Consider the following 26,052-nt stretch of genomic DNA (forward strand, 5'->3'; position numbering starts at 1 on the left):
TACTTAAAGTGTTTTCTAGAAAAAGCACCAATTATGTGCTTCTTCCAGGAAGTACTTTACGTGCTTTTTCAGGATTTACTTACATCTTTACTTTTTCAGGATTTACTTGCATCTTTACCAAATAATGGTTTTAAAAACATTTTCACCAAAAACGTTTTTAGTCATTTTAAAAGTACATCCAAACAAGCTCTGACTTAACCACACGTTTATTGAAAAATGTTAGTAGGTGCTTAATTGTTAATTTTAGGCCAGTACTCGTGTCTGTTTGGAAATACTTCTTTAGAAAGTACCTTTGTTAAAAAAAAATTTGTTAGGAGCATGAGAAATTCAAATTCGAATACATAGACAGAGCACTCTGCTATATTTAATGTAACTCCATCCACGTCTACAAATGTATCCAAGAGAAAGTGATTTATATTATTTACAAGTATGTGACAGCAAAACGTTTGTACATGTATAGTGATATATGCCTAGGCTTCAATCATCTCCCTTACTGATTTCCTATCCAACTTTGCCACAGAAGTATCTGTGAATTCAGACAGAATTGCTCTGAATTCATCTCCTGTGAGAATCTCCTTTTCCAAAAGCACTTCTACTAACTTATCGATGGCCTCCCTGTTGTTCCGCACATGCTTCTTAGCCATCTCATATGCACTTTCAATTATCCGTCTCACTGACAAATCAATGTCCTCCGCCAGCTTCTCAGACATGCTGTTTCTTGCCAGCATCCTTAGCACGACATCGCTGTTTTGTGTTGCCGGATCTGTCAGCGCCCAGGGTCCAATCTCCGACATCCCAAACGTTGTCACCATCTGCAAAGAATGGCAAACTTGTAACTTTCTCTAGGTACTTTTTGGTACATAGTTCTTGACATTTAAGAATGGGAAGTGATTTTCACACTCTCATTTTCTCATTCTGCACTTTCGTTAATTAAAGTATTATGTATGTACCTGTCTTGCTATCTGTGTGATTTGTTGCAAGTCTCCTGCTGCACCAGTTGTTATTTCTGGTTCCCCAAAAATCACCTCCTCAGCTGCCCTACCTCCTAGACCTCCAACTATTCTAGCAAATAGTTGTTGCTTAGAAACAAGAGTAGGATCTTCGCCTGGTATGAACCATGTCAAACCGCGTGCTTGGCCTCGCGGAATCAAAGAGACCTTCTGCACCGGATCATGGCCTGGAGTCAGTGTCCTACAATTCACAAAGAATACATAACATTTGAGTTCAAAAGGCTTGAAAAAAGTTGTTGTATTACTGAACTAACTTACATCTGCGACAGCTAAATGAAGAATGAACGCAAACTTACGCACAAATAGCGTGGCCAACTTCATGGTAAGCCACAAGAACTTGGCTCTTCCCATCTGTCATTTTTGTGCCTTCCATCCCCGCCACAATTCGATCAATCGAGTCATCGATTTCCTTCATTGTTATCTGATTTTTGCCTCTCCTACCAGCAAGAATGGCAGCTTCATTCATGAGGTTTGCAAGGTCTGCACCACTAAATCCAGGAGTTCTCATGGCAATAACATTCAGAGAAACATCCTTATCAAGCCTCTTATTGCTGCTGTGAACCTTTAGTATCTCTTCTCTTCCCCTTATATCCGGTAATCCAACGCTAACCTGCCCGAGAAACACGAAAAAATTAACCCGGTTTTCGAATACCAGTCACAGCTCAAAAACTTATGAAAGTTGGAAAGCTTGGAACACAAGTAACAGCTAGCTTACCTGCCTGTCGAATCTGCCAGCCCTAAGCAAAGCAGAATCAAGAATTTCAGGGCGGTTTGTGGCGGCGATGACAATCACTCCACTGTTCCCACTAAACCCATCCATTTCAGTGAGCAGCTGATTCAGGGTTTGCTCCCTCTCATCATTTCCGCCGCCGATTCCTGTGCCTCTCTGCCTCCCCACAGCATCTATCTCGTCAATGAAAACCAGGCACGGAGAATTCGCCTTCGCCTTGTTGAACAAATCTCTAACCCTAGAAGCTCCTACTCCCACAAACATCTCAATGAACTCTGACCCTGACAGAGAGAAGAAAGGTACCCCCGCTTCACCTGCAATGGCCTTGGCCAGCAGTGTCTTTCCGGTCCCCGGCGGCCCCACGAGAAGAACCCCTTTGGGAATTCTTGCTCCAACTGCAGAAAACTTTTCTGGGGTTTTCAGGAATTCAACAATCTCTTGGAAATCTTGCTTTGCTTCATCGACTCCGGCCACATCATCAAATGTCACCCCTGTATTGGGCTCCATCTGAAATTTGGCTGTGCTCCTGTTGGTCCATATAATATAAGAGTACGTAAATCATGTCCAGTATTCAGTTGAATCAAATCATGAACATTAAACACCCTAACTTACAGTGATGGAGATGAGTGTTGCCCTTGCACCATGACATGAGTTATAACCCTGTCGGCTTTCTAATCTAACATGTAATCTAACAATTCTATCGATTGACAAAAAGTCAAAAAAAAAAAAAATGTAAAGACGTGTGTTCTTTATTATTGATGTGTTATCAATAATGTGTTGATATCATCATTGTCAACGAAACCTATCAACACAGAGTTGATACATTTTTCAACAGTATCATACAATAGAGAACTTTTGTGCATTCCTTAATAAAGAACATATGTCATTCATACAGAATTTCCACCTTGACTTAACATGAAGTACAAAATTCATGCCAAGTATTTAGCAATGTGACCTAAACTTAGTCCGTTGTTTCGATTTACCTTCTAAACTATTAATTTCGTCCATTCAAATGATAAAAACAAATTAAAAGTCGATATAGCAAATCGAAAGAAGTTCATTACTTAAAGGTGCATTGCAAAAGTTTTTCCTGAAAATTAAAACTAGCTAATGCCATATATGAGATGGTAAATTTTATACCTTCCAAGTCCAAAAGGCAAGTTGGGGCCTCCTGGCACGTTTGAAGAACTACTCCTCAACAGCAATGTCCCGAGCAGGATCAAAGGAAAAGCAAAATTTCCCAACAAATCCAGCACTGCTGGCAACCAATTAACCTCCATTGGATGAGCTGCAAAATCTACGTTCTTCTCTCTCATTTTCCTCAGCAGCTCCGGTGGCAGTCCAGGCAACTGAATCTTAACCCTCTGGACTTTTTCCAACACCGGGTTAAAAATCTCGGCGATCGCGACGGTGCCGTTCTCAAACAAGTCCACCTTCTTCACAGCGTCTTGGTCCAAGTATTCCAAGAACCTGGAGTATGACATTCTGCTCGAAGTCGACGCAGCCGGGCTCTCTGGCTCTGGCTCTGCTTTTGCAGGGTTAGAAACAGAGAGGGATCCTGCAGCTCCTGTTAGGGCTAGTCCCAGTGACGTGGAATTTAACAGCGACCTTCTGGTAAATTTGAAGTTTGAGGGAGTTTTCTGACATGGGTTTTGCTTGTTAGGGTTTTTTGTGAGGTGGGTGTCCTTTGAAATGTCCTGGGATTTGCAGAGTGGATAGAGGGAGAGGGAGAGGGAGAGGGAGAGAGCAGGTGACATGTTCTTAGGTGAAATTGCTCGATTAGGGTCTGTTTGCTAGCAGGACTGGACTGTTTTGTGATTGGAGTGTGTCGATCGTTTGAGCAAAGTACAGAGTGGAAGAGTGATTTAATATGGGAGGCATTGGAGGTTTCTAGCACTTCCAAGTTGTCATGTCTCTTCCAGTTTTCTGTTTGATTCATGAAACGTCGAGAAGTCTGTACAAAGTTGATGTGCAAGATCAATACGTAATCACAGTGAAAAATTGGTGACCTCGAAAATTTATGAAGATGACATGAAATTTTGAAGTCCTACCCTCATCTCTCAGCCGCACACTTGGAATGGAGTGGTACATTTGGTAATCAGCATCAGCATAATCGTGGGTCCAAATTAATCATGCATAATCGTGGGTCCAAATTAATCAAGATGTGTAGTAACTTGTTCGCGTGAAATGTTATATTAGCGTGCTTTAGGATACTCTTAAGGCGTTTCAGAAGTACAAAAATTCTTTTTGCAAGTTATAAGCAGTGTTTGAAATTTCAACTATATGATCGATATTTCTGTAAAAACATCTGAAAAAAAAGACATGGAAGGGGATGGTGCAGTCTAAATTGCACTCATATTGAAGAAACTCTTAAATTCTGACTAAAATTGCTAGAATTCAACAATATTTTCCAATGATCAGTTAAAATATCGACAAACTGCTATATGATATTTCTTATAAGTTTCATTTTAAATTAGAGAAATTTCTATTGGAGCAGGTGCTATCCGAGAACGATTTGGATTTGCAAAGCACCTTTTTAGAAAATTTCCATCTTTTGGTATCGAAGGCAATATATATTGATATTGATATTGATATTTCTACAAATTTACATATCAATATTTTCACTAATACAGATATTTTAAATATTGATTATACTAAAATGATCTAATCGTTCATACATGCGTAACATGTCAATTTTTTTTCACTATAAACAATTATAGAAATGGGGAATCAAATTCAGATACCTCGACTATAATAACCCTTGTGTGTTCCATGCTTTTGATTCCAAAGAGAATATATCTAATAAGTAACTATAAAAACAAAATGTTTTGTAAATTGTTTGAATTATTTTTCAGGGAAAAAATAAAAAAAACAAGGATTTTGAACAGTTAACTATACAAATCAGTTATCATTTCACCAATAACCGTTGATAACTACCTAAATTTGAATTTAAACTAGTGACAAAGCCTCTATATAAATGTAATTGAAAAACCGTTCCAAAATTTAAATCCATATCCAGAATACCAATTGATCGAATTTGCCCAAAGAGAAGAACAACTGCAAAAATGGACCAAAAAAGCGATGGAGTTGGAATCAAAATCTACAACAATGCAGTCTACGGGGACCCACACGACGACGAGTCCGCCAAGTCACCACCAAAGCCGCCGCCACCTTCTTCTTCATCTCACCCTCTGCCTTTGCTCCGACTGAACCCGGACCACTTACACGGCCGCAAACGCCGTGCCGTTGCGAAAGGGGTCCAGAAAACTCTATCTAAGACCTCATTGCTGGCCAACTTTCTCCCCACCGGCACTCTCTTAACCTTTGAAATGGTGCTCCCCGCTATCTACAGAACCGGAGAGTGCACGGGCGTCACCACTATGATGACACTCGTGCTCCTTGGCATGTGCACCCTCTCATGCTTCTTCTTCCACTTCACGGACAGTTTCCGTGGGCCTGACGGGAAGTTGTACTACGGATTCGTGACGCAGAAAGGACTAGCGGTATTTAAACCGGGCCTGGGGGTGGAGGTGCCGAAGGAGGAGAGGTACAAATTGGGGCTGTCAGACTTCGTTCACGCCATTATGTCTGTCATGGTGTTTGTGGCGATCGCGTTTTCGGACCGGCGCGTGACGGACTGTTTGTTTCCGGGGCACGAGAAGGATATGGATGAAGTTATGGAGAGTTTCCCGTTGATGGTGGGGATCGTGTGCAGTGGCTTGTTTCTTGTGTTTCCGAGTACTCGCTACGGGATTGGCTGCATGGCTGCGTGAATATAATGAAGCATGCATATTCAAGATACAATTGATTTGTTGTATTAATTAATGATGTTTGTGTTTCTGTAAGTTGTATTAATATGTTGTGTTGTTTCTGTTTTTATATGTTAATATTGATATGTTGTATTACGCTTCACTTTGACAATGAGTTTGTCTGAGTAATAGTATATTAGGTTGCAAAGTTACATTTTTACACAATTTTTATTCAAGTTTTTGTAGAGCATGCTTTGTGATGTATTTCAACAATCTGAATCGTCTATTTTTTAGGCTTCCTAAAAAATCATGCCTGCAAAAAATACCCAAATCTGAAACCATAAGACAGTTAGATCAATCACTAATCATACATTTATCTAATGACCTGAGTCATGTGCATGATTTGATTTCTTCTCTCCTAATATTGCTTGAATCTTCTTTTCTATTTGCAAAAGACAGTCAAAATAATTATCATATATAACATGTGCAATCAAGAATTTGCCTAATCAGTATATATATAACATATGCTGTAACATTATCTTGCCTAATTGCCAGATTCAATATTTGAAATAATCATTAATATACCTTCTGAAAATTTGTGTATATATTTGGACAATCGAACATATGTAGTTTCAATTCTCATCCAAATTAAGGTGGATTAGTTTTAGATATAGAACCCATCCATCAATTATATTCTTGTTAATTTGTTAATATTTTTGGAAAATGGCCAGCTTCAATAAAATTGTATTTTGCATGGCTATCGTACTGCTAATAACTGTCAGTACGACCATGAAAGCTCAAGCAACCACTCGACTCTCTAGCCTCCCATGTCCATATGCAGTCTATCTCAACGACACCAGGCTGTATTCCTCCGCCAAGGCCACCGTTGCCGGTATGTAATTAACAAGTTTAATTAATCCCTAGTAGTAGTTTAATTATTAATTAGTTATGTACTATACACAGTTAATCGACTTAATTTTGTTTGTTGAATAATATGTTGTAGAATGTGACGGGAGATGTGTATGCTGCTTGTGTGTGTATGAACCAAAGCCTTATTGCTTTGAGTGTTGCGATCAGACAGGCACTGCCCCGACCCCGACCCCGACCTCTACTTTGCAATATTATGTATAATCCTACTGCTTTCTCAATAAGACTCTGAGGAGTGAAGGCTGCTTATAACTTTTTGATTAATTAGTCAATAAATGGTATAACTTCAATTTCATGTAATCATCTGGATGAACTATATGTATTAATTTTAATCAGGCTTAGTCTTAGCTATGATACATGTAATATTCATCAAATCTCACTTTATCCTCTATGTATTGTCTCACTTTACCCCCTGCACCTTTTTTTTTTGTCCCACTTTATCTTCTACACTCTATATTGTGTAGCTTTAACACCTGCACTATTCCTAAATGTCTCACTTTACTCTATTCCGTCAATTGAGTTAAAAAAGAGTTGTTAATTGTGTTGACATGACATGAACAATTTAGTCTTTTCAACTACGTTTGTTGTGTGGCATGTAACATGCTAGTGGAATTCATGGGTAATGGGAGATGGGTTAAACTCAAACTAGGATTTGATTTCTCTAGATTAAGACAAAAATATAAGAATAGAAGGTTGAAATATAAAAATAGAGTGTTGAATTTCAATATTCACGAATCAATTTCAATGTTTTCGGATCCTTTTGCAAGGTTTTTAGGGTTTTGTCATGAGAATCTCTACCTTTATCACTCTCTTATTTTTCTTAATCTGAAAAAATCAAACCCTAGTTTGAGTTTAACCTACATTCCTGTACTCATGGGTCTTCCTAACATAGTTGAAAAGACAAAATTGTCCATGCCACAATAGTACAATTAATAGCTCTTTTTAACTTAATTGGGCCAATAGGGTAAAGTGAGACATTGAGTGCAAGTGTTAAAGTGAGACAATATAGTGTAGGGGGTAAAGTAGAACACAGAAAAAGAATGCAGGTGGTAAAGTAAGTTAATATAGAGTGAAGAGGCTAAAGTGAGATTTCACGAAGAGTGCAAATGTCAAAAATAAGCCTAACTTTGAAATGAAAGTTTTCATTTTGTTGTCTTTAAGTATGAATTTTTACTTCTTTGGTTTGCATTTGTTGCAAAATTATGCAAAGTGCGTAAGTGGGATTTGGCAGTTGGTAGTAGCAAGTACCCTTGGAAAATAAAGGTCTAGCCCGTCCATTGTACATAAGGTTGGTCACGATTTAGTTTGGTTCGTTAGTAACTAATTATTTTACAGTAGATTATGATAAGTATGATTTCGATTTGAATAAAATGGGCAGATCAACAAAACAAAATAGGATTTATCCAAGAATGATTCGGTTTAATCATTTATGTTCCGTGTGTGTATAAACTCGTGTAACTTTTTGTTTTACTGCTACACTTACCATTTATTTGTATGATTATTTATATCACATCTTTAATAGAAATAAACTCATCAACGCATGTAGGTCCTATCTTTATTTAAAAAAATGATACAAATAATGACACCAAATAAATTAGAAGAGAAACATTTCTTCTCATCTCATATAGCATTAAGAGGCCAGTACATTACTTTATGGCATGCTTAGAAAGTCTACCAGTTGGACCAATTCATTTCAACTTTCTACACAAAATGATTAACTAAAGCATTTCCAAGTTTAAAAAAGCAAAAAGGTGTAAAGAAATTGGAAAGGGATCCTTTCCGGATCTCTTTCACCAAATCCACCAATCCGGATTCTCGAAATTTGATCAAAAGACTAAAGTTATTATAAATTTTAAAGAGGGACCCTGTTAGCCGTTGGATCAAATTTCAAAGACCTCGATTAGTGGATTTGATGAATTTGATGGAAGGGATCCAGAAAATATCCCTTTCTAAAGAAAATGATTACAAAACAACTTGATTGTTCAAGATTGGAATAAGTAGAAGAAAGTTGCTTTTTAAATTTAAAGAAATAGATAAAAAAAAGTTGTTATCATTTCATGATTCAAAAAACTAACAAATTCCTTTAATGAAAACTTTATCCTAACATGTTAATCTTGTAAAATATTTGAAAATTTTCAATCATCAACCTTTTAATTCTCGAAAAGCTCTACCTCATATTTGAATTCAAAATTTCTTTGTATCTTGCAGTTTGGAGTTTGACGGATTAAGTAATCCAACTATTCAACAAAATGAGAGAGATCTAAATTCTTAATTTATATGAAGTAAGTTAATAAAATAAGCTAATAAAAAACCATACTTTTAAAATAAATTTCTCATCCGTCCACCCAAGACTGCCAAAATCTGTTTGATGATCTTGATTCCTCAGATCTCCCAAAACCAAAATGATACTACAACTTTTCATGGTGTCAAAGTCCGTGCGAAACATGTGGCAGCAGACCAGAGATAAAACAACTTTTCATGGTGTCATAGTCAAAGCGAAAAATGTGGCTGCAGATTAGAGATAAAACAAAATGAAAGCAAAACGTGAATATCGTTTGTGTTATCTGTTTTGTTTGGGAAGTGCCTTTTGATGATTGAAAGTATTTTTTGAGTAATATTTATTTTAATACGTACGAGTTATGTGCTTCATGAAGCATTTTAATAATTTTTTTAAAGTTAATTTACATTTTTACTAAAAATTAATTTTAAAAATATTTTTTTCAAAAATACTTTCAGTTAAACAGGTATAATTTTAAATAGAATATCGATTTGTTGAACATCATAATGAGAGAGGTGATTTTCACATTTTTTTTTTCATACAGTTTTCTGTTGTGCTATTAATTCAGTATATCATTTGACAAAGAAAAAATCAATATATCAAAGAAAATATAAAACAACAACAAATATGGAGTGTGACTTCTCACATCACCCAGGGGAGTGATCCTTAAATGTATATTATCATCCCTACCTAGCACGAAGCCTTTTTGGGAGCTCACTGGCTTCGGGTTCCGTAGAAACTCCGAAGTTAAGCGAGTAGCGCGCGAGAGCATTTCCAGGATGGGTGACCCATTGGGAAGTTCTCGTGTGAGTTCCCAAAAACAAAACCGTGAGGGCATGATCGAGGCCCAAAGCGGACAATATCGTGATACGGTGGTGGAGCGGGACCGGGAAGTAGTCCCCCCGGGCCGGGATGTGACATGGAGTCACAACTATAAATTGTCACATATCTACAAAATATAAGGTCTGTTTGGAGATACTATTGAAATAATTAAAAGAGCTTTTAGATCACTAAAAACGCTTTTGATCATGTTTGGTAGAAAGTGTTAACAATGCTTCTCGGTTCAAAAACACTTTCAGAAAGAAGCACTTGTCATATACTTCTTTCGGAAAGTACTTCAAGTACTTTTTTTAGAGTGCACTTGCATTTTTATTAAAAAAACTAATGTGCGTTTAATAGAAGCGCTTTCATCGAAAGTGTTGAAAGTGTTTCTGAGCAAAAGTACTTTTAAATAAGCAATTCCAAATAAAATTATAGTTCAAGTAGGTGTGTAAAAATTTTCTTCACATCGTCACCATAACTCGAGGAAGCCCAGGCCCACACAGAACCCGAGTCTCTGGCAGAAGAATCACAGTTCAGTACGGAGTGTGTGTTTGTGGTCGCACTATCATCCAAAACTCTTGGCGACGCTCCTTTCTTCCCCAAATTTTCATCAGCAAATTTGAGCCTCATTTCTCCTTCTTCTGTGGGACCCATCTCAACGATTGTGCTCTTGCTTGTTCTGTCTGTGTCCGTGGTTTCTCTTTCTCCCGTTTCAGTTTCGCCTCCGATTCCTCCTCATTGTTCACTCCGGCGTCGTTTATCCACCATTTCCTCAATTGGGTTTGTTTCTGATTGAATTTCCTCAACTGGGTTTGCTTTATTTTCAGCCGAATCATCTCAATGTGCTGTATCCGGTCTATGAGCTCCTGCTAGTTCGCCGAGGCATTTCATCGAACACATTGTCTCATGGCTTCCATTGGGTCTCTGCATTTTATCGTAGGGACCAAGACTGACAACTCTGTGCTCGTTCACAGCAGTACTAATCCCCGGCTCAGATTCCCATTCTTCACGAATCGGCCCAGAAGCTCCATTGAAGTTAGTGGGATCAATGCTTCTGCAAATGGGTCTGCAGGACCTGCGCGAATGTGCAGAGTACGGATTAATTGGTGCACAAGAGGGAAACTTTGGAGGATTAAGCCGCTGAGAGCGATCCGAAAGAGCTCGGCGGAAGGTGAGGACGCGGGCGAGCCGGAGGACGCGCTTCAGGCCACCATTGAAAAGAGCAAGAAGGTTCTTGCTGTGCAAAAAGAACTACTACAACAGGTAATTTCAGAAAATACTCTCCTTTGTAATGAAAGTAAATAATTTTAGGCCAAAAGATTGCATCTTTTGTGTTTTTAGTAATTAAGGAGAGTTGAAATTAGAATTAGCAAATTTGGGTTTTGCAGATTTCTGAAAGAAGGAAATTGGTATCTTCTATACAAAGTAGTGATATCAGCCAAGAAGAAGACGAAGCTTCTTTTGAACAAGGGAATGAATCGTTTTTGAATGCGGAAAGTTCTTCAAGTGGTGTTGATAAAAGTGTTGACCAAATTGGCAGCATTGTTTCGAGCAGCTATGAGCATTCAACTGAAGAAAAGGATTTTGAAACTGTGCCTTCTGCTCTTAGTGGAGGGCTTGATGAAATAGAAAAGGATCATGGAGATGCTTTACCGTTTGATCAGTCTCCCAGTGAACTAGAGTCCAGTAACCATGTGAGTAAGGATAGTTCCAAGACAGAGTGGTCTGATGGTTTGCCATCTTTTCTTACTAACCCTGAGTCGTCTATGCTAAAAGATGAGGAGCTTGTTGATCTGAAAGAACCAAGTGAAGAGGAGGTCAATGATGGGGCAACTGGTTTTTCGAGTGAGGACGTAAAGCTCCCTCCTTTGGCTGGGCCTAATGTCATGAACGTCATATTGGTAGCTGCAGAATGTGCTCCATGGTCGAAAACAGGTAATGTTTCGTAAGCCCAGAATGCGAGATGTCAATGTCCTTTATAAAGACTGAAAATGAAGAATTCTTTTAGGTGGGCTTGGAGATGTTGCTGGGGCTTTACCAAAGGCTTTGGCTCGGCGTGGACACAGGGTCATGGTAATGCTTTTATCTTTTATAATATGAAACTTCTTTCCCAAGTTTTGTTGTTCAGTAATTTCATGGACAATGAGCTGGGAATATAATGAAATGTTAGGCATGGGGATCAAGTCAAACTGACATTTCCAGCATGCATGTTTTATAGACCTCCCATTTGATTTACAATTCTATGACTGCTAAACCCATACTCTCTCTCTCTCTCTCATAGGTTGTGGCACCTCGCTATGGTGATTATGCAGAACCCCAAGATTCAGGAGTTCGGAAAGCATATAAAGTTGATGGCCAGGTGTGCAGCATCTGCAGCATTTGATTGTTACTAATATTCTAAGTTCCGAATTAGATACATTTTAACTGCCCGTTATCTAAAAATAACTTACTTTGCAGTATATGGAAGTAGCATATTTCCATGCGTATATTGATGGTGTAGATTGTGTCTTCATTGAATCTGCTGTGTTCCGTCACATGGAGCACAATATATATGGAGGAAAGCGTGAGGTAAGATATTTGTTCTCATTTTAGCTTCAATTGCTTCTCGAGAGGGATAAACAATGTTCGTCTTATTAGATTTATTAGATTACTTTTGCTATGCTATGCAGCAGATTTATCATTAGAGACTAGCGTTGAAGAACCACTACCAATTAAAAGAATGGCTCTGACTTAGTGACACCTTTTTCTCCTGAAAAAATCTGTCAGCTATGTCATTTGTACCCCTTGTTAACAAAGATCTGTTTGCTATTTGTTTATTATTAAGTTTGTCTTGATGGGACTTGGATGGGCTTAGTTTCTTAAGTGAAAACAAAGTTTAGGTTGGGTTTCGGATTTTAAATTAGGCCTCGTCTAGCCTGGTGCAGCTCAGTATTTATTTCTTAAAATATATTTTTCAAGAATCAGTTAGAGGAGGAGAGGGAGGGCGTCAAGTAGTTGACAACCGGCATTCCGTTTTCACGTTGAGTCCCTATGGTTAGAATTGATTAGGACTTGCTCATACACACTCAAATCTTAATCTATTTGTGATTAGAAATGAGAAAGTAACTAAAACTAGATAACTTTGTGCATGAAAATTTACAAGATAGGCAGCAGCGGCTTCACAGATAACCAAATAAATAAATTGAGCCTAAGCGGCTTCTCAACCTTGATGGTGCTCCTTCTGTGATACTTGCTGATTACATTGTTGATTTTGGGTATCATCGATTTAAAATTATAAACTCCTTTTGCATTATGGATCACTGTTGTTTTGCATGCCATTTTAATGCAAATTGAGTTACTTTTCTTTGGTTTCATGGTGCAGGATATTTTAAAACGCATGGTGTTATTTTGCAAGGCGGCAGTTGAAGTACACCACCTCACCTCTTTGCGTAGAGTCAAATTAGCAAATGCTCTTTTCCATTTTATCTGCTAAGACGTAATAAAAAAAAACTGGTTGCAGGTCCCTTGGCTTGTCCCCTGTGGCGGTGTTTGCTATGGTGATGGAAACTTGGCTTTCATTGCAAATGATTGGCATACTGCATTGTTGCCGGTGTATTTGAAGGCGTATTATCGAGACAATGGTTTAATGATATATACAAGATCCATCCTTGTTATCCATAACATAGCTCACCAGGTTTGTTCCTTTGATAAAGGTCATTTAACTGAAACTTATTTTCAAGTCATTTTATTGTCTGATGGAAACTCAAGCTAAATTTGCATTGTAGGTTAGAAAATAAGCTGATGGTTTCTATACTAGTAGGTTGCTGAGTTTTACTGGTTTATGTAGAAATAGCGGATTAAAACGTGCTTTGGTGGATTGCACACAAATTAGATCGAGTCATTCCATTCTTATATTTAAATGTGAAAACATAAACCGCCCAAAATGTATAAATTGTAAAGATGAGCAAAATCACGTCTTTATCATTCAATTGTTAACTGCAATATTCTGGCTATCAAGTAAGTACAAAACACCATAAGTTGTTTCAAAGGTTTTGAATGTCATCGTAGTATAAAGAATTCTTTGCATGGATTATACTTGTTAAGTTTATCCAGGGTCGGGGGCCAGTAGCTGATTTCTCCTTCGTTGATCTTCCGGGACACTACCTGGACCTTTTCAAAATGTATGACCCTATTGGAGGCGAGCACTTCAATATCTTTGCAGCTGGTCTAAAGACAGCAGACCGTGTGGTTACTGTGAGTCATGGATATGCGTGGGAGCTTAAAACGGTTGACGGTGGTTGGGGATTGCACAGGATCATAAATGAGAATGACTGGAAATTCAGAGGCATTGTTAATGGAATTGACACGGAAGAATGGAATCCACAGTATGATGTTTTCTTGAAATCAGATGGTTACACGAACTACTCCCTGGAAACACTTCAGACTGGCAAGGCTCAGTGTAAGGCAGCCTTACAGAAGGAGCTGGGTTTACCAGTCCGTGAGGATATCCCGGTAATTGGTTTCATTGGGAGGCTGGATCACCAGAAGGGTGTCGATCTCATAGCAGAGGCAATTCCTTGGATGATGGGTCAGGATGTGCAACTAATCATGTTAGGCTCTGGCAGACCTGACCTGGAAGAGATGCTAAGGGCATTTGAACATCAACACCGAGACAAGGTCAGGGGATGGGTTGGGTTTTCTGTACAAACGGCTCACAGGATAACTGCCGGTGCAGACATTTTGCTCATGCCATCAAGATTTGAGCCGTGTGGACTGAACCAACTATATGCTATGAACTATGGGACAATTCCAGTTGTTCATGCTGTTGGTGGACTAAGAGATACCGTGCATCCTTTCAATCCGTATGAGGAGTCAGGACTTGGGTGGACATTTGACAGCGCTGAGGTTGGTAAGCTAATCCACGCATTAGGGAACTGCTTCTTTACGTATCGAGACTACAAGCAGAGCTGGGAAGGAATCCAGAGACGAGGGATGATGCAAGACCTGAGCTGGGACCAAGCTGCTCAGAACTATGAGGAGGTTCTTGTGGCTGCAAAGTACCAATGGTGAGCTTTTGCTGCCTGACGGCCACAAGTTCTGCCTAAGTACTTTATCGATCCACCACGGTTCTGTTAGGGAAGTAACTACGGTAGTTGTTACTGTGTAAATATTGTTCAGACTCCTCCCTTCTTTTTTTTTTTTTTTTTTTTTTTTTTTTTTTTTGCTTCCTTCTAATAAATCACACAGTTGCTCGTACTCTGTCCGGCACGCGAAAGTGAAAAGAATGATAGCTGTTTCTCGTGTTTTTAATCAGTAATGCTTATTTTGGCCATTGAAAAGCGTCTTCTAATCTAATCTAAACTGCGAGAAAAGGTTTCAAACTTTGGGTTGCCGACATAAGTACTTTGTCTTTAGCGAACTTGGCTACGCCTAGGTCTACAAAAGCTTCGCCTTGCGTAGCCTCGGCCATTTATCTGATCAACCATTGATGATGATTAAACTTAGGAATACAAATTAAATTTATTAATTTTGTCAAATCCGAATAGAAGACTATTATTGACACTCAACCAACAAATCAATAAGAAGACTACATCACAAGTAAACAACTCTAATTGCATTCGGAAGCATCCAACTACATTAAACTGCATCTCCTCGTAAAAGACGCTTTCGATACTTGTGACTCTGTGAAAATGAAACTCCCCTGTCCCGATCAAATTGCAGACAGGAACGCGTAGAAAGCAGTCCTGCAAAGCCCTTCAACAGACAACCTTCAACCGCGCATGGAGATTTGGAAGAATTCACTGGACTGCTATGTCTTATGGTTTCCATGGAATCATCCACAGTATTTCCTGGTGTACTATCCTCCCAGTTTGCTGGTATGTACGACATTGACCGACGTTTCTTAGTGCTTAATGCATGATTCCAGTCTGTACACTGTGGGAAGAGGGCGGGCGAGGGCACCACTTCTTCCATGTGAAGGTCCTCCCCAGGTAACTTCCGTTTCAAACCAGGTAAAATCTTCAAGCCTGCACCACAATACAAGTCTGGCATTAGTTAAGGTAGTGAATACTGGGACCGCGCTTGGAAGTACAGTGACATACCAGGAAGAGGTTCATCATATGTACATGACCACGATTCTGCATCACCACAGTTACAGTTGAAGCTAGAGTTATTGTTAGATCCGGAAACCCTGCACGAAAAAAGTCTGTTCAATTATACATTTACGTAGACCTATCATTATGAGTATTTACAGCCTCCCATTTTATGAGCTATCATTACGAGGGTATAGAGATCAAACCTGTACATATGTTCAACAAAGTCATCTATTAAAACAGGCCAAGCTCCTGCAAAAATGATTAAAGCAATGATCATTCAGATAGGAGTCTCATATCTGATGGACTCAAAGGGCAATTTGAACTTATCGTTACGTGCTTAGATAGAAGGGAGTAAGCATCAACACAAAACTGATGATATATACCTTCAGGATCATACCCTTCCAGATTTTCGTGCACACAGCGGCTAAAAGCTAAAACTTGCCGCCAGGTATCTTCAGAGATGTTATGCCGCTGATTTTTCTAAGAGGAATACCAAATATTAGTTGCCTTGAAATACAGAAACACTTTATGCAAATGAACTAAAAAAAATACATTCTCATAATTTTGCACTTACGTGCAGAAGTGTTGACACTTCCGCTTTGGTCTATATATAACTTTATATGACAACCAACTCCATGACATATAACAATGAATTCTTGGTTCTAGACTTCTAATCATGGTCACCATTAGCAAAACAAACATTAGTTCTACACACTAGCAAGCACTGAGTTGGGGTAATCTTACCTCAACAAAATCACACCATTGATTCAGCAACCGAAACCTCCCAGCTAGGACTAATCTCCATGCATTAACAGCCTTATTTACAGCTGCAAATGAATCAAGAGGCAAAGGAGGGTGTTACATTGCAGGGAATGAACAAAAAAGGTTAAGAACTATCGTGGATTGAATAAAATAAGATGCTTACTGATATTCTTCTGACCGTTTTCACGGCACATGAAGTAGACAAAATCATAGAAACGTGAGAATTCAGAAAAGTCTACCTGCATATGGAGGTTATTTCTTTTGTTAGGAACTCACTGAGTCAAAGTGGAACCAAACATCACACATTAGTTACAAGAATCTTACTTTAAAAACTTCAACAAATAAATCTTACCATCGAATCCAACCGCGACATTAGCTTGAAAACTTCATCAAAAATTGATATCCTGTCAAAGCGGACAGTCTCCTACTCAATAAACTGATAAAGAAAAGGGGAAACAAATTGCTTACAGGCTAAAATTATAGCATGATGCAGGATGACCTCATCCTAAGGGCACTCCAAATTATGTGTTGTCCCATAACTCTAGCTTCCATATAAAGATATATACCTAGCGTGCAGTTTTGATTCCACCAGATATAAGAGCTGAGTTAATGCCTTCCTTGAATATTTAGCCATCTGTGAATCATCGTTTTCTATGTATCCTTCACCGTGACCGTATCCATTTCCTGTCCTGATATCTGCAATTTAACAGTCAGAATTCGTACTCTAGACTTATCAATAAAAAAAATTGAAACTTACACAATGACCGGTTATACTTTACACAGAACTGGAGACTAAAATAACTCCATATCTCATAAAATCGAAAACAGCAATTTCAGAAAATACCCACGAAACGGAAGCTACTTGAGACCAGAAATGCATTTGCTTTATTTCCTAAGATAGTTAACGATAATTTAAAACTCTTTCAGTAGTTCACAAGTAAATGCAGTTAGTTAGCAAGAAAGATACAACCTTTGCACCAGAACAATCACAAACCTGCAGTATTTCACACAATGGAACCTCAAACAAGTAAATTTCACGTATTAAATCAGCTCACTGCATGTCTTCTCCATACTTTCTCGGCAACCAAACAGAAAATAATTTACAACCCAACTTTAGTAAGGAAAATCCCACAAAAGTAAGGTATTTATTTTCAAATTTTCTCGCACCGAATTGAAAACTTTCAAAACCCCATTAGAAAGAAGTTAAAGGTTCAACAAATCAACAGCTTTCTACCCCAAAAATACCAGAAATTCAAATTTCAAAGCCAATGAACAACCATGAGAGAAAGAATTAAAGCTTATTACGAATTGGGAGAATATAATTAGCGAAACGACAATCGGAGAAATTCAAAAAAAAAAAAAAAGGCGGAGTAAAATAATTACCGCAGAATCGGCGATAAATCTCAAAGATGTTGAATCGAGTGGACCCGGACGGATCCATCAAGCTCCGGGGAGCTTAGGGTTTTCAGGAAGGAGGAGGTGTGTTGCTCTGGCGTCCACCACAAGCTACCGACGCTCTTTCTCTTTCTTCTCTGGTTTTTCTCTCCTCTTCCGGTTGGGTGAGTTGATGTGTCAGCCTGAGCGAGACAGGGCAAGGGGGAGAGAGAGGATGTTGTGAACCGGATCTTTAATGTTGAGTGTGGGTCGGGTATTTCAGGTCTACCAGTCTCAGCCCAGTCCGTTGGGCGGGATTTATATTTGTGGGCATGGGAAATTTATGGCTCAATTCGAAAGCTAGAAAAAATAAAGAAATAAAAGAGTATAGAAGTCGAAAGGGGAGTGTGAAAATTCGGTTGGCGTATTCAAGTTGGTTATATTAGTGTGTTTCTCTTTTGCACTTAAGTTCAACTCATCGATGTAGAATTTAGATTAGAATAAGTTGAATAACGCTTGAATCAAAAGTGCTTAAGAATGATTCTTCTACGCATGAATCATAAAACTTGTTTTTTTCTTTAATTGTAAACAATCAAACAAGGATTTATTTTGCAAAGTATTGAATAATTTAACTAAATTCATATGAGAAGAGGAATTCGAACTTAGGCGTAAAGTGGACATCACCCAATCGTAACTAATTTGCTCTAACAATGTGAGTTTGAATTGATTATTATTAATTATTAACGCCTTTAGTTTTTAGATATTTTTAGTAATCTTGATTTAAATTCAAATACATAAATTTTTAAATGTTAGCTTCGTAGCCTTCTTTCCTTATATTTTTTTCAAAATTTGTTTTTAAAAAATAGGGAAATTGTAACCTTATAAGAACATGACCAAGATAAGCTACTTTCTCTAGGGTTTGGGAAGCTTGCCCTAGTTCTTGAAGAATTAGGTTTAATTTGTACGGCAGCCTTTATATTATAAATCTAAATCCCTAAATCTCGGTCTTTTTGTTAAGCAAAACGAGATCGATCTCTCTAATTCTTGAAGCTTCAAGACGACACGAACAATGTCTTCCCAATCGCAATCTGCCGGCTCTCCCTCCGATCAACCACCGAATACTACTACTCAACCGACAACGTCCTCCACACTACACGCACACGACGTCGACTCCGACTCCGACGATACGTCCGTAGTACTAGCCCTACCAGCTACCCCAGCGATGGCAGAAGTCGAAGCAGCATCCCAAACGTACAGTTTCCTCGACTCTTACTTTTATCCAAATCCCCCGCCTGCCGCTGCCTTTGCGGCCGTGGCGGGCCTGGCATTGGTGACGGCCTTGGCTGGGGCCACCCAGGAGTCGATAGAAGCCTTGCCGAAGGTGACGGTGACGGAGGAAACAATGGCGGAGTGCAGTATCTGTTTGAAGGAGTTGGAGGTTGGGGAGGAAGCCAAGGAGATGCCATGTAACCATAGGTTTCATCCGGTTTGCATTGTTAGCTGGCTCGAGAGGCGTCCTTCCTGCCCGCTTTGCCGGTTTTCGATGCCTACGAGGGCGGAGGCGGCCGCACAAGGGCAAGGACATCAAACCACCGTGGTGGATTCGATTGAAATGGTTGATTAGGGTTCAGTGAGTGCTAGGGACTCATGGAAGAATAATAATAATATAGTGTCGTTTTTTTTATTGAAAATTGTTGTGTTATTAGTTTAAAATAGGTATTAGATAATTGTTTGTTCTTATATATATGAGTAATATATATGACATTAATCTCTTTTTATTCTTCTTCTCGTACGAATATATATTACATATTAATAGGTATAAACCCCGTCAGTCGAGGGATTTCTCAAATAAACTTTGTGCTTGTTTCAATAAGTTTTGAGCGTTGGAAGAATTCCATCTTCTGGACCCCTTCGCAAAAGAACCAAAGAAAGCAAGAAAGAAAATCTCTTCACTATTTTCCTACAGAGTTTGGGAGTTGGACTCGTCCTTCACGAAGCAGGAAATAGCATGCCTTCTATGACAGGCTCGACCCTAGAGTATCCCTCTAGCGCCCCTTAATATATTTGTATTCCTCTGCAACCTCAACAAGTAAGCAAGCAAATTAATCACAGCGTCTAGCAATTCAGAAGATTATTACTCGAAGACAACAACGATGTCCCAAGAATCCAGCAACGCTTCTGTAGCGGTGGCGGCATCGATAGGATCATTCATGGAGGAAGCATGGATGACGAAGTCTTTTCTGTCAGACGAGTGGCGGTGCTGCAGTATTTGCTTGGAAGGCTTGAACTGTGAAGAAGCCGATAAGGAGGTAACATTGCCTTGTAAGCATAAGTTTCACTCGGCTTGTATTCAAACCTGGCTTGCCAAGCGCGATATATGTCCGCTTTGCGGGATCAATGTTAAGCCTGCCGTGCAGCTCTGCAGGATCAATGTTAAGCCTGACGTGCCGGCAATGACGGAAGAAAACGATGAGATCAACGTGTGGGTGAATATGATCACCAATATGGCTCAACTATGGCACTTTGATAGTCTTTGAAGATGTTACTGTTTTATGTCAACTTTTTCTTATTCATCATATCTAGCTTCCTATTGACATTTTACTTTAATTAGTTTGTATTTTTTGAGAGCGAGACTTGACGCAACAAAAAGGTTGTTTTTTTGTGAACAAAGGATCACAGGTTCGAGTCGTGGAAACTGTCACTTTGCAAAGAAAAGGTAAGGCTGCGTACAATAAACGTTCCTTCCTCGACTCTCGCAAAGCGGAAATTCTTGTTAGCTTGGTGTAGTCCTTTTATTTTATATGTTTGTTAATACATTTATTTAATTCAAACAACAAAAAAAAAGCTTTGTCCCACTAAATGAGGTCGGCCATATAAATTCTAAAACATCACTGCGTCCGGTTTTGCTCCAAATCTACGTTGATTTAATTCATAAATACATTTTTTCTTTTGAAAAAAATTGAATAAAAAATAATCGACTCAAAAGACTAGGCAACAATTTTTGCAAGCAATATGAACAAGAAAAAAAGATCTTGATTTTATTCATTGGCCTTTAATCTATGTTTACAACAAATAGTATTACCCCTAAGGCTGAGAGAACTCCTACAACGGTTTGAGTGGAGTGATTTTCGCATTCCCTTTTTTCTCTCCTACACTCCTTCCCTTTTTTGCAGCCGTACAACTAAATAAATTAAATAGGAAATCAAGAGACGGGGGAGTACGTAAATAACTCTGCCATCACCAGTAATTTCCACAAGAGCAACTCCCATCAATGAAATGGTGGAATCTGCTGGCGTCCCTCACTACGATTTCCCTTCCCGTAACCCTCGCAATTAACTTAACTGCAGAATGGCAGTCTCCGCAAATGCGGTGACTCTGCACAATCTGCAGTGGTGTCCCATCCGAAGTATTGATCAGACCATAAGCGATGGCCAGTTTCTCGCTGTGGTAAAACGACGTCTGCTCATGTTCATCGACATCAGGAAGTAGATACTTCTCCTCAGGGGTGTAACCGTGTTCTGTAATCTTGCTTATCAAGTCATCCACTTTCTGGTAGATCTCTCTTGTTTTGGCGTGGCTTTTATCTCCAGAACGAAAAATATGCACCTGCTTTTTAATTTCGATCCAAGTGCATGCTGGAAGCATTCTCAAACCTTTCCGTCTTAGAGTCTGAACGACACCAGCAGCCTCCCTCAACTTCCCAGAACTGTTGTATATATTTAAGAGCACAATATAATTACTTAGCTTATCAGGTTCCATCCCATAAAGTTTTTCTGCAGCAAATTTTCCGAGCTCTAAGTTCTGATGGACTCGACAAGCTGTTAGCAGTGCAGCCCACATATTTGCCGTAGGATCAAAGGGAGCGTCTATTATTAGTGCATAAGCTTCATCCAAAAGCCCCTCTCGACCTAGCAATTCAATCATACAAGCAATATGCATCGCCCGGGGCTTGATCTTGTGATCCCTGCTCATGGATTCAAAAATCTCCCATCCACGTTCTGATAAACCAGAATGACTGCAAGCAGACAATACAGCAAGAAATGTAACATGGTTAGGTACCATTCCTTCCTGAAGCATCTTCTCAAACATCTCAACAGCCTCATCGCCCCGGCCATGGTTACCATACCCAGCAATTAAAGCATTCCAAGATATTACATTCTTGAGAGGCATCTGGTCAAAAACATGACGGGCGTCTTCTATTTTTCCCCATTTGCTATAGAAGTCAACGAGTGACGTGTTGGCCACTATATCTAACCCAAAACCATGACGAACTAGACCTGCATGAGCTTGCTTAGCATGTTCCGGTGAAGCCAACCTTGCACAGATTCTTATGATCATGGAAAATGTGAAATGGTCCATCTTAACACCAGAATCACGCATGTCATAGTACATACTCAGAGCTTCCTCACTGTAACCATGAAGTGCGTAACCTGCAATGATAGTATTCCATCCTACTGTCGTCTTCCGTGGCATCTCATCAAAAACCCACTGAGCATCTTCGATACTCCCACACTTGCTGTACATATCGATCAACGCACAAGACACGAATATATCAGCACCTAGCCCCATCTTCAAACAACAGGAATGAAACTGCTTTCCAGCAAAAATGAGTCCCAACCCAGCCGACGCCCGAATCAAGGTGGCAAAAGTCCGTGACCCAGCATCAGAGAACTCCTGCCACATAATTAGGAACAACTGGAAGGCCTCCCTGAAATTCCCCGAATCCACAAGGCCCCCGATTATCGTGTTCCAAGAAACCTGGTTTCTCTCAGGCATTTCATCGAAAAGCCTACGTGCATCAATCATCATCCCACATTTCACATGCATAAGCAGCACCCTGTTCCTCATATACTGATCCAACTCAAACCCATTATTAATCATGTAATTAGAAACCCTCTTAACCCCCCTAATCGATTTCAAACTAATACAAGCACTCACCAACGCGTCGTATGTACTACCCGCCAATTCATACCCGCCTTCAAACTCCAAAATCTCAAACAATTCAAGTGCTTCTCGGTACCGATTACACAAAACCAGCTTCTCGATTTGACTACACAGCCCAGTATTGCGTTTAACGATCTGGGTATCTTCCAAAGGCGCTCCCTTGGGCTCATCCACCTCTATTTTCGACGGCACGGGCTTCGGGCGCGGCTTCAGCTCCTGCTCCACTGAGGAACACCTGATATGCGGCAATAACAATGAGTTCCTCCATTTTCGTCGATTGAACTGGAAACAGTACCCATAAAACAGAGATAACGATCTCCGCCTGAAGAACTTAGGATCCGAGAACGAAAAATGGAAGCTGGATCCGCTCTGGATCTGATCCAACGCCAAGTTTTGATACCGCAACACCGGGATCTCCATGATTTAAAAAATGGAGCTAACTCAGTGAATCAGAAATGGAGCTGATGAAGAAAGAGGGTACCTTTGAAACGGGACTCCGGAGTCTCCGTTCAGCGAAACGACGACGTTGCGGTCGGTAAGAGAGGAACGGCGCCGTTTATGGTGGAAAGGAGAGTGATGGGGACGGAGGGTTCAGTGGTGTAGGAGAGAGGATCAGCATTGGGAATTCCGCGGGGAAGAGTCAGATGCGGGTAGTTCGAAGTTGCTCACCTTCCAACCGAAAACTTGCGGCTTTTTAGTCAAAATTGTGTAGGAGATTTCCATAACAACTTATTTTTATCTTTAAGATTTGAAATCGATATAATTAATTTTTCAGTTTGTTCACAATCAGTCATTCTTATCATTCTATGAAAATTTTCTATAAAATAACAAAAATATCCTTAATTTTTGTCAAATCATTTTAACTTATTGTTTATTATATTGAGAGTAATTTTGTCACTTTGATCCTAACATAATTTTTCACTGAAAGATCAAAATAATTTATGATGGACTATCTCAAGAACAACTTTTATTGATTTTAAATTTCAGAGACCAAATGAAGAGTTAAGTAAATCTCAATAATCATTTTGCCTAAAAAGTCTTTATGTGCGGGCTTTGAAAATGGAAACTAGAAAGTAAACGAAAACGGTGCGTTTTTAGCGGTCAAATCGATACTAAAGACTTGGACAATTGAGTATTGGTTAGGATCCAACCAATATTTTTTTTTTTTTTTGTATAAATCAATAAGAGAAGTAATTTTCGTACTCTGTAGCGTCTATTTTGTTTTTATGTAAATTTTATTTATTTGTTAAATTCAAGAATCTAACTGAGAGGGATACAAATTTTATTTTCTAATTGTGAAAAATAGACTTGTATCTTAAAGGGAGTATCGATTTTTCTTGATTGCCAACGATTCTCGATCATTCAATGTAAATCGTTAGATCAAATCAAATTGTTAAATATATGTGAGCGTTCAGTGTTTGTAAGTACTCAAAATGGAAAAGCATGCACACAAAGTCTAGTGTTTGAAGTTTATCAACTTTGATATTGCTCGTATAAAAAAATTTACATATGCATAAAATACAAACAATTCCATTTAAATAAATACGTTGGCACATCAATCGTATATGTAAGATCCCACATCGTCCAGGGGTGAGGATTCTGTAAGCTTTATATGTATATTCTCATCTCTACCTAGCACGAGGCCTTTTGGGAGCTCATAACTCTGAAGTTAAGCGAGTTCGGGCTAGAGCATTCCCAAGATGGGGGACCCACTAGGAAATTCTCGTGTGAGTTCCCAAAAACAAAATCGTGAGGGCGTGGCGGGGGCCCAAAGTGGACAATATCGTGTTACGGTGGAGTCGAGCCCGGGATGTGGTGGGGGCCTAGGCAGGGATGTGATAATTTGGTATCATAGCCAATCCCTAGCCAGAAGTGTGCCGATGAGGATGTCGAGCCTCTAAGGGGGGTGGATTGTAAGATCCCACATCGCCCAAGGGTAAGGATCATGTAAGCCTTATATGTATATTCTCATCTCTACCTAGCACGAGGCCTTTTGGGAGCTCATTGGCTTCGGAGTTCATCGGAACTCCGAAGTTAAGCAAGTTCGGACAAGAGCATTCCCAAGATGGGTGACCCAGTGGAAAGTTCTCGTGTGAGTTTCCAGAAACAAAACCATGAGGGCGTGGCCAGTGCCCAAAGTGGACAATATCGTGCTACAGTGAGGTCGAGTCTGGGATGTAACAATTTTTAAATTTGGATTGTTTTATGACTCCATCTAACTGTCTTGTTAGACTGCCTACGTACCCTCAAACGGGATCAAGCCATTCGTAGTTCAACTTAGTACTTCAAAGCATTCATAGTAATTATATGCCAATAATATGCATATAGATATACCATAATGTAATCTAAAACTCAACCATACCATAGTATTGTAACATATATATATATATACACACACACACATCGTCCAGGGGTGAGGATCCTGTAAGCCTTATATGTATATTCTCATCTCTACCTAACACAAGGCTTTTTAGGAGCTCATTGGCTTCGGAGTTCATCGGAACTCCGAAATTAAGCGAGTTCGGGCGAGAGCATTCCCAAAAGGGTGACCCACCAGGAAGTTCTCATGTGAGCTCCCATAAACAAAACCGTGAGGGCGTGGATGGGGTCTAAAGCGGACAATATCGTGCTACAGTGGATTCGAGCCCGGGATGTGGTGGGGGCCCGGGCCGGGATGTGACAATTTGGTATCAGAGCCAATCCCTGGCCGAAAGTGTGCCGACAAGGATGTCGGGGCCCTAAGAGGGGTGGATTGTAAGATCACATATCCCTCATATGTGAGGATCCTGTGAGCCTTATATGTATATTCCCATCTCTACCTAGTATAAGGTCTTTTAGGAGCTCATTGGCTTCGGAGTTCATCGGAACTCCGAAGTTAAGCAATTTCGGGTGAGAGCATTCCCAAGATGGGTGACCTACTGGGAAGTTTTCGTGTGAGTTCTCAGCAACAAAACCGTCAGGGTGTGGCTAAGGCCCAAAGCAGACAATATCGTGATACGGTGGAGTCGAGCCCGTGATGTGGTGGGAGCCCGGGGCGGGATGTGACAGTATAAATATTTACTAACTATGCACTTTACTAGTGGTAACGAGTTTTATTTATGTGATTGTGCATGATTAATTTACAATACCGTTATCATAAATAATAATTTGAAATACCAAACAATTTAAAATACCATTATCAAGAACAACATGATTGATTTGAAATACCATTTTTCTGTGTAGCAATAATGACAAGTACAAAAAATACAAATATTTATGCGAATGTGCATGATTAATTTGCAATACCGTTATTATAAATAGTAAATTGAAGTCGAGCTCAGGATGTGATGGGGATCCGGGCCGGGATGTGACAGTATAAATATTTACTAACTATGCACTTTAC

General features: G+C 39.5%; 6 protein-coding genes across 6 annotated transcripts; 3 read left to right on the forward strand and 3 right to left on the reverse strand.

The window, feature by feature from the left end:
* Positions 1-470: 470 nt before the first annotated feature.
* Positions 471-3,497, reverse strand: LOC137738703 (ATP-dependent zinc metalloprotease FTSH 6, chloroplastic). The gene is made up of 5 exons (XM_068478177.1): positions 2,881-3,497; positions 1,726-2,266; positions 1,307-1,620; positions 951-1,191; positions 471-812 (listed from the first exon to the last, which is right to left on the reverse strand). Exons 1-5 carry the CDS (start codon positions 3,495-3,497, stop codon positions 471-473), a joined length of 2,055 nt encoding a protein of 684 aa, XP_068334278.1.
* A 1,274-nt stretch (positions 3,498-4,771) lies between these two features.
* On the forward strand, positions 4,772-5,645 carry LOC137738834 (protein DMP8-like). Its single transcript, XM_068478307.1, has one exon. The coding sequence runs from the start codon at positions 4,806-4,808 to the stop codon at positions 5,511-5,513; it is 708 nt and encodes a 235-aa protein (XP_068334408.1). The 5' UTR covers positions 4,772-4,805; the 3' UTR covers positions 5,514-5,645.
* A 4,357-nt stretch (positions 5,646-10,002) lies between these two features.
* Positions 10,003-14,781, forward strand: LOC137739765 (granule-bound starch synthase 2, chloroplastic/amyloplastic-like). Its single transcript, XM_068479469.1, has 8 exons — positions 10,003-10,779; positions 10,905-11,451; positions 11,525-11,589; positions 11,798-11,875; positions 11,974-12,084; positions 12,878-12,922; positions 13,016-13,189; positions 13,609-14,781. Exons 1-8 carry the CDS (start codon positions 10,423-10,425, stop codon positions 14,563-14,565), a joined length of 2,334 nt encoding a protein of 777 aa, XP_068335570.1. The 5' UTR covers positions 10,003-10,422; the 3' UTR covers positions 14,566-14,781.
* Positions 14,782-14,964: 183 nt separating this feature from the next.
* Positions 14,965-17,936, reverse strand: LOC137739766 (defective in cullin neddylation protein AAR3-like). Its single transcript, XM_068479470.1, has 9 exons — positions 17,736-17,936; positions 16,919-17,048; positions 16,705-16,756; positions 16,516-16,591; positions 16,335-16,417; positions 15,974-16,070; positions 15,794-15,839; positions 15,597-15,685; positions 14,965-15,521 (listed from the first exon to the last, which is right to left on the reverse strand). The coding sequence occupies exons 1-9, from the start codon at positions 17,791-17,793 to the stop codon at positions 15,133-15,135; spliced, it is 1,020 nt and encodes a 339-aa protein (XP_068335571.1). The 5' UTR covers positions 17,794-17,936; the 3' UTR covers positions 14,965-15,132.
* An 859-nt stretch (positions 17,937-18,795) lies between these two features.
* On the forward strand, positions 18,796-19,350 carry LOC137739313 (probable E3 ubiquitin-protein ligase RHC2A). Its single transcript, XM_068478866.1, has one exon. It carries the CDS (start codon positions 18,796-18,798, stop codon positions 19,348-19,350), a length of 555 nt encoding a protein of 184 aa, XP_068334967.1.
* A 1,389-nt stretch (positions 19,351-20,739) lies between these two features.
* On the reverse strand, positions 20,740-23,324 carry LOC137740388 (pentatricopeptide repeat-containing protein At5g50390, chloroplastic-like). The gene has a single exon (XM_068480264.1). The coding sequence runs from the start codon at positions 23,088-23,090 to the stop codon at positions 20,964-20,966; it is 2,127 nt and encodes a 708-aa protein (XP_068336365.1). The 5' UTR covers positions 23,091-23,324; the 3' UTR covers positions 20,740-20,963.
* Between the last annotated feature and the right edge of the window lie 2,728 nt (positions 23,325-26,052).

Source organism: Pyrus communis, chromosome 7, assembly GCF_963583255.1.
Source record: "Pyrus communis chromosome 7, drPyrComm1.1, whole genome shotgun sequence".
NCBI lineage: Eukaryota > Viridiplantae > Streptophyta > Magnoliopsida > Rosales > Rosaceae > Pyrus > Pyrus communis.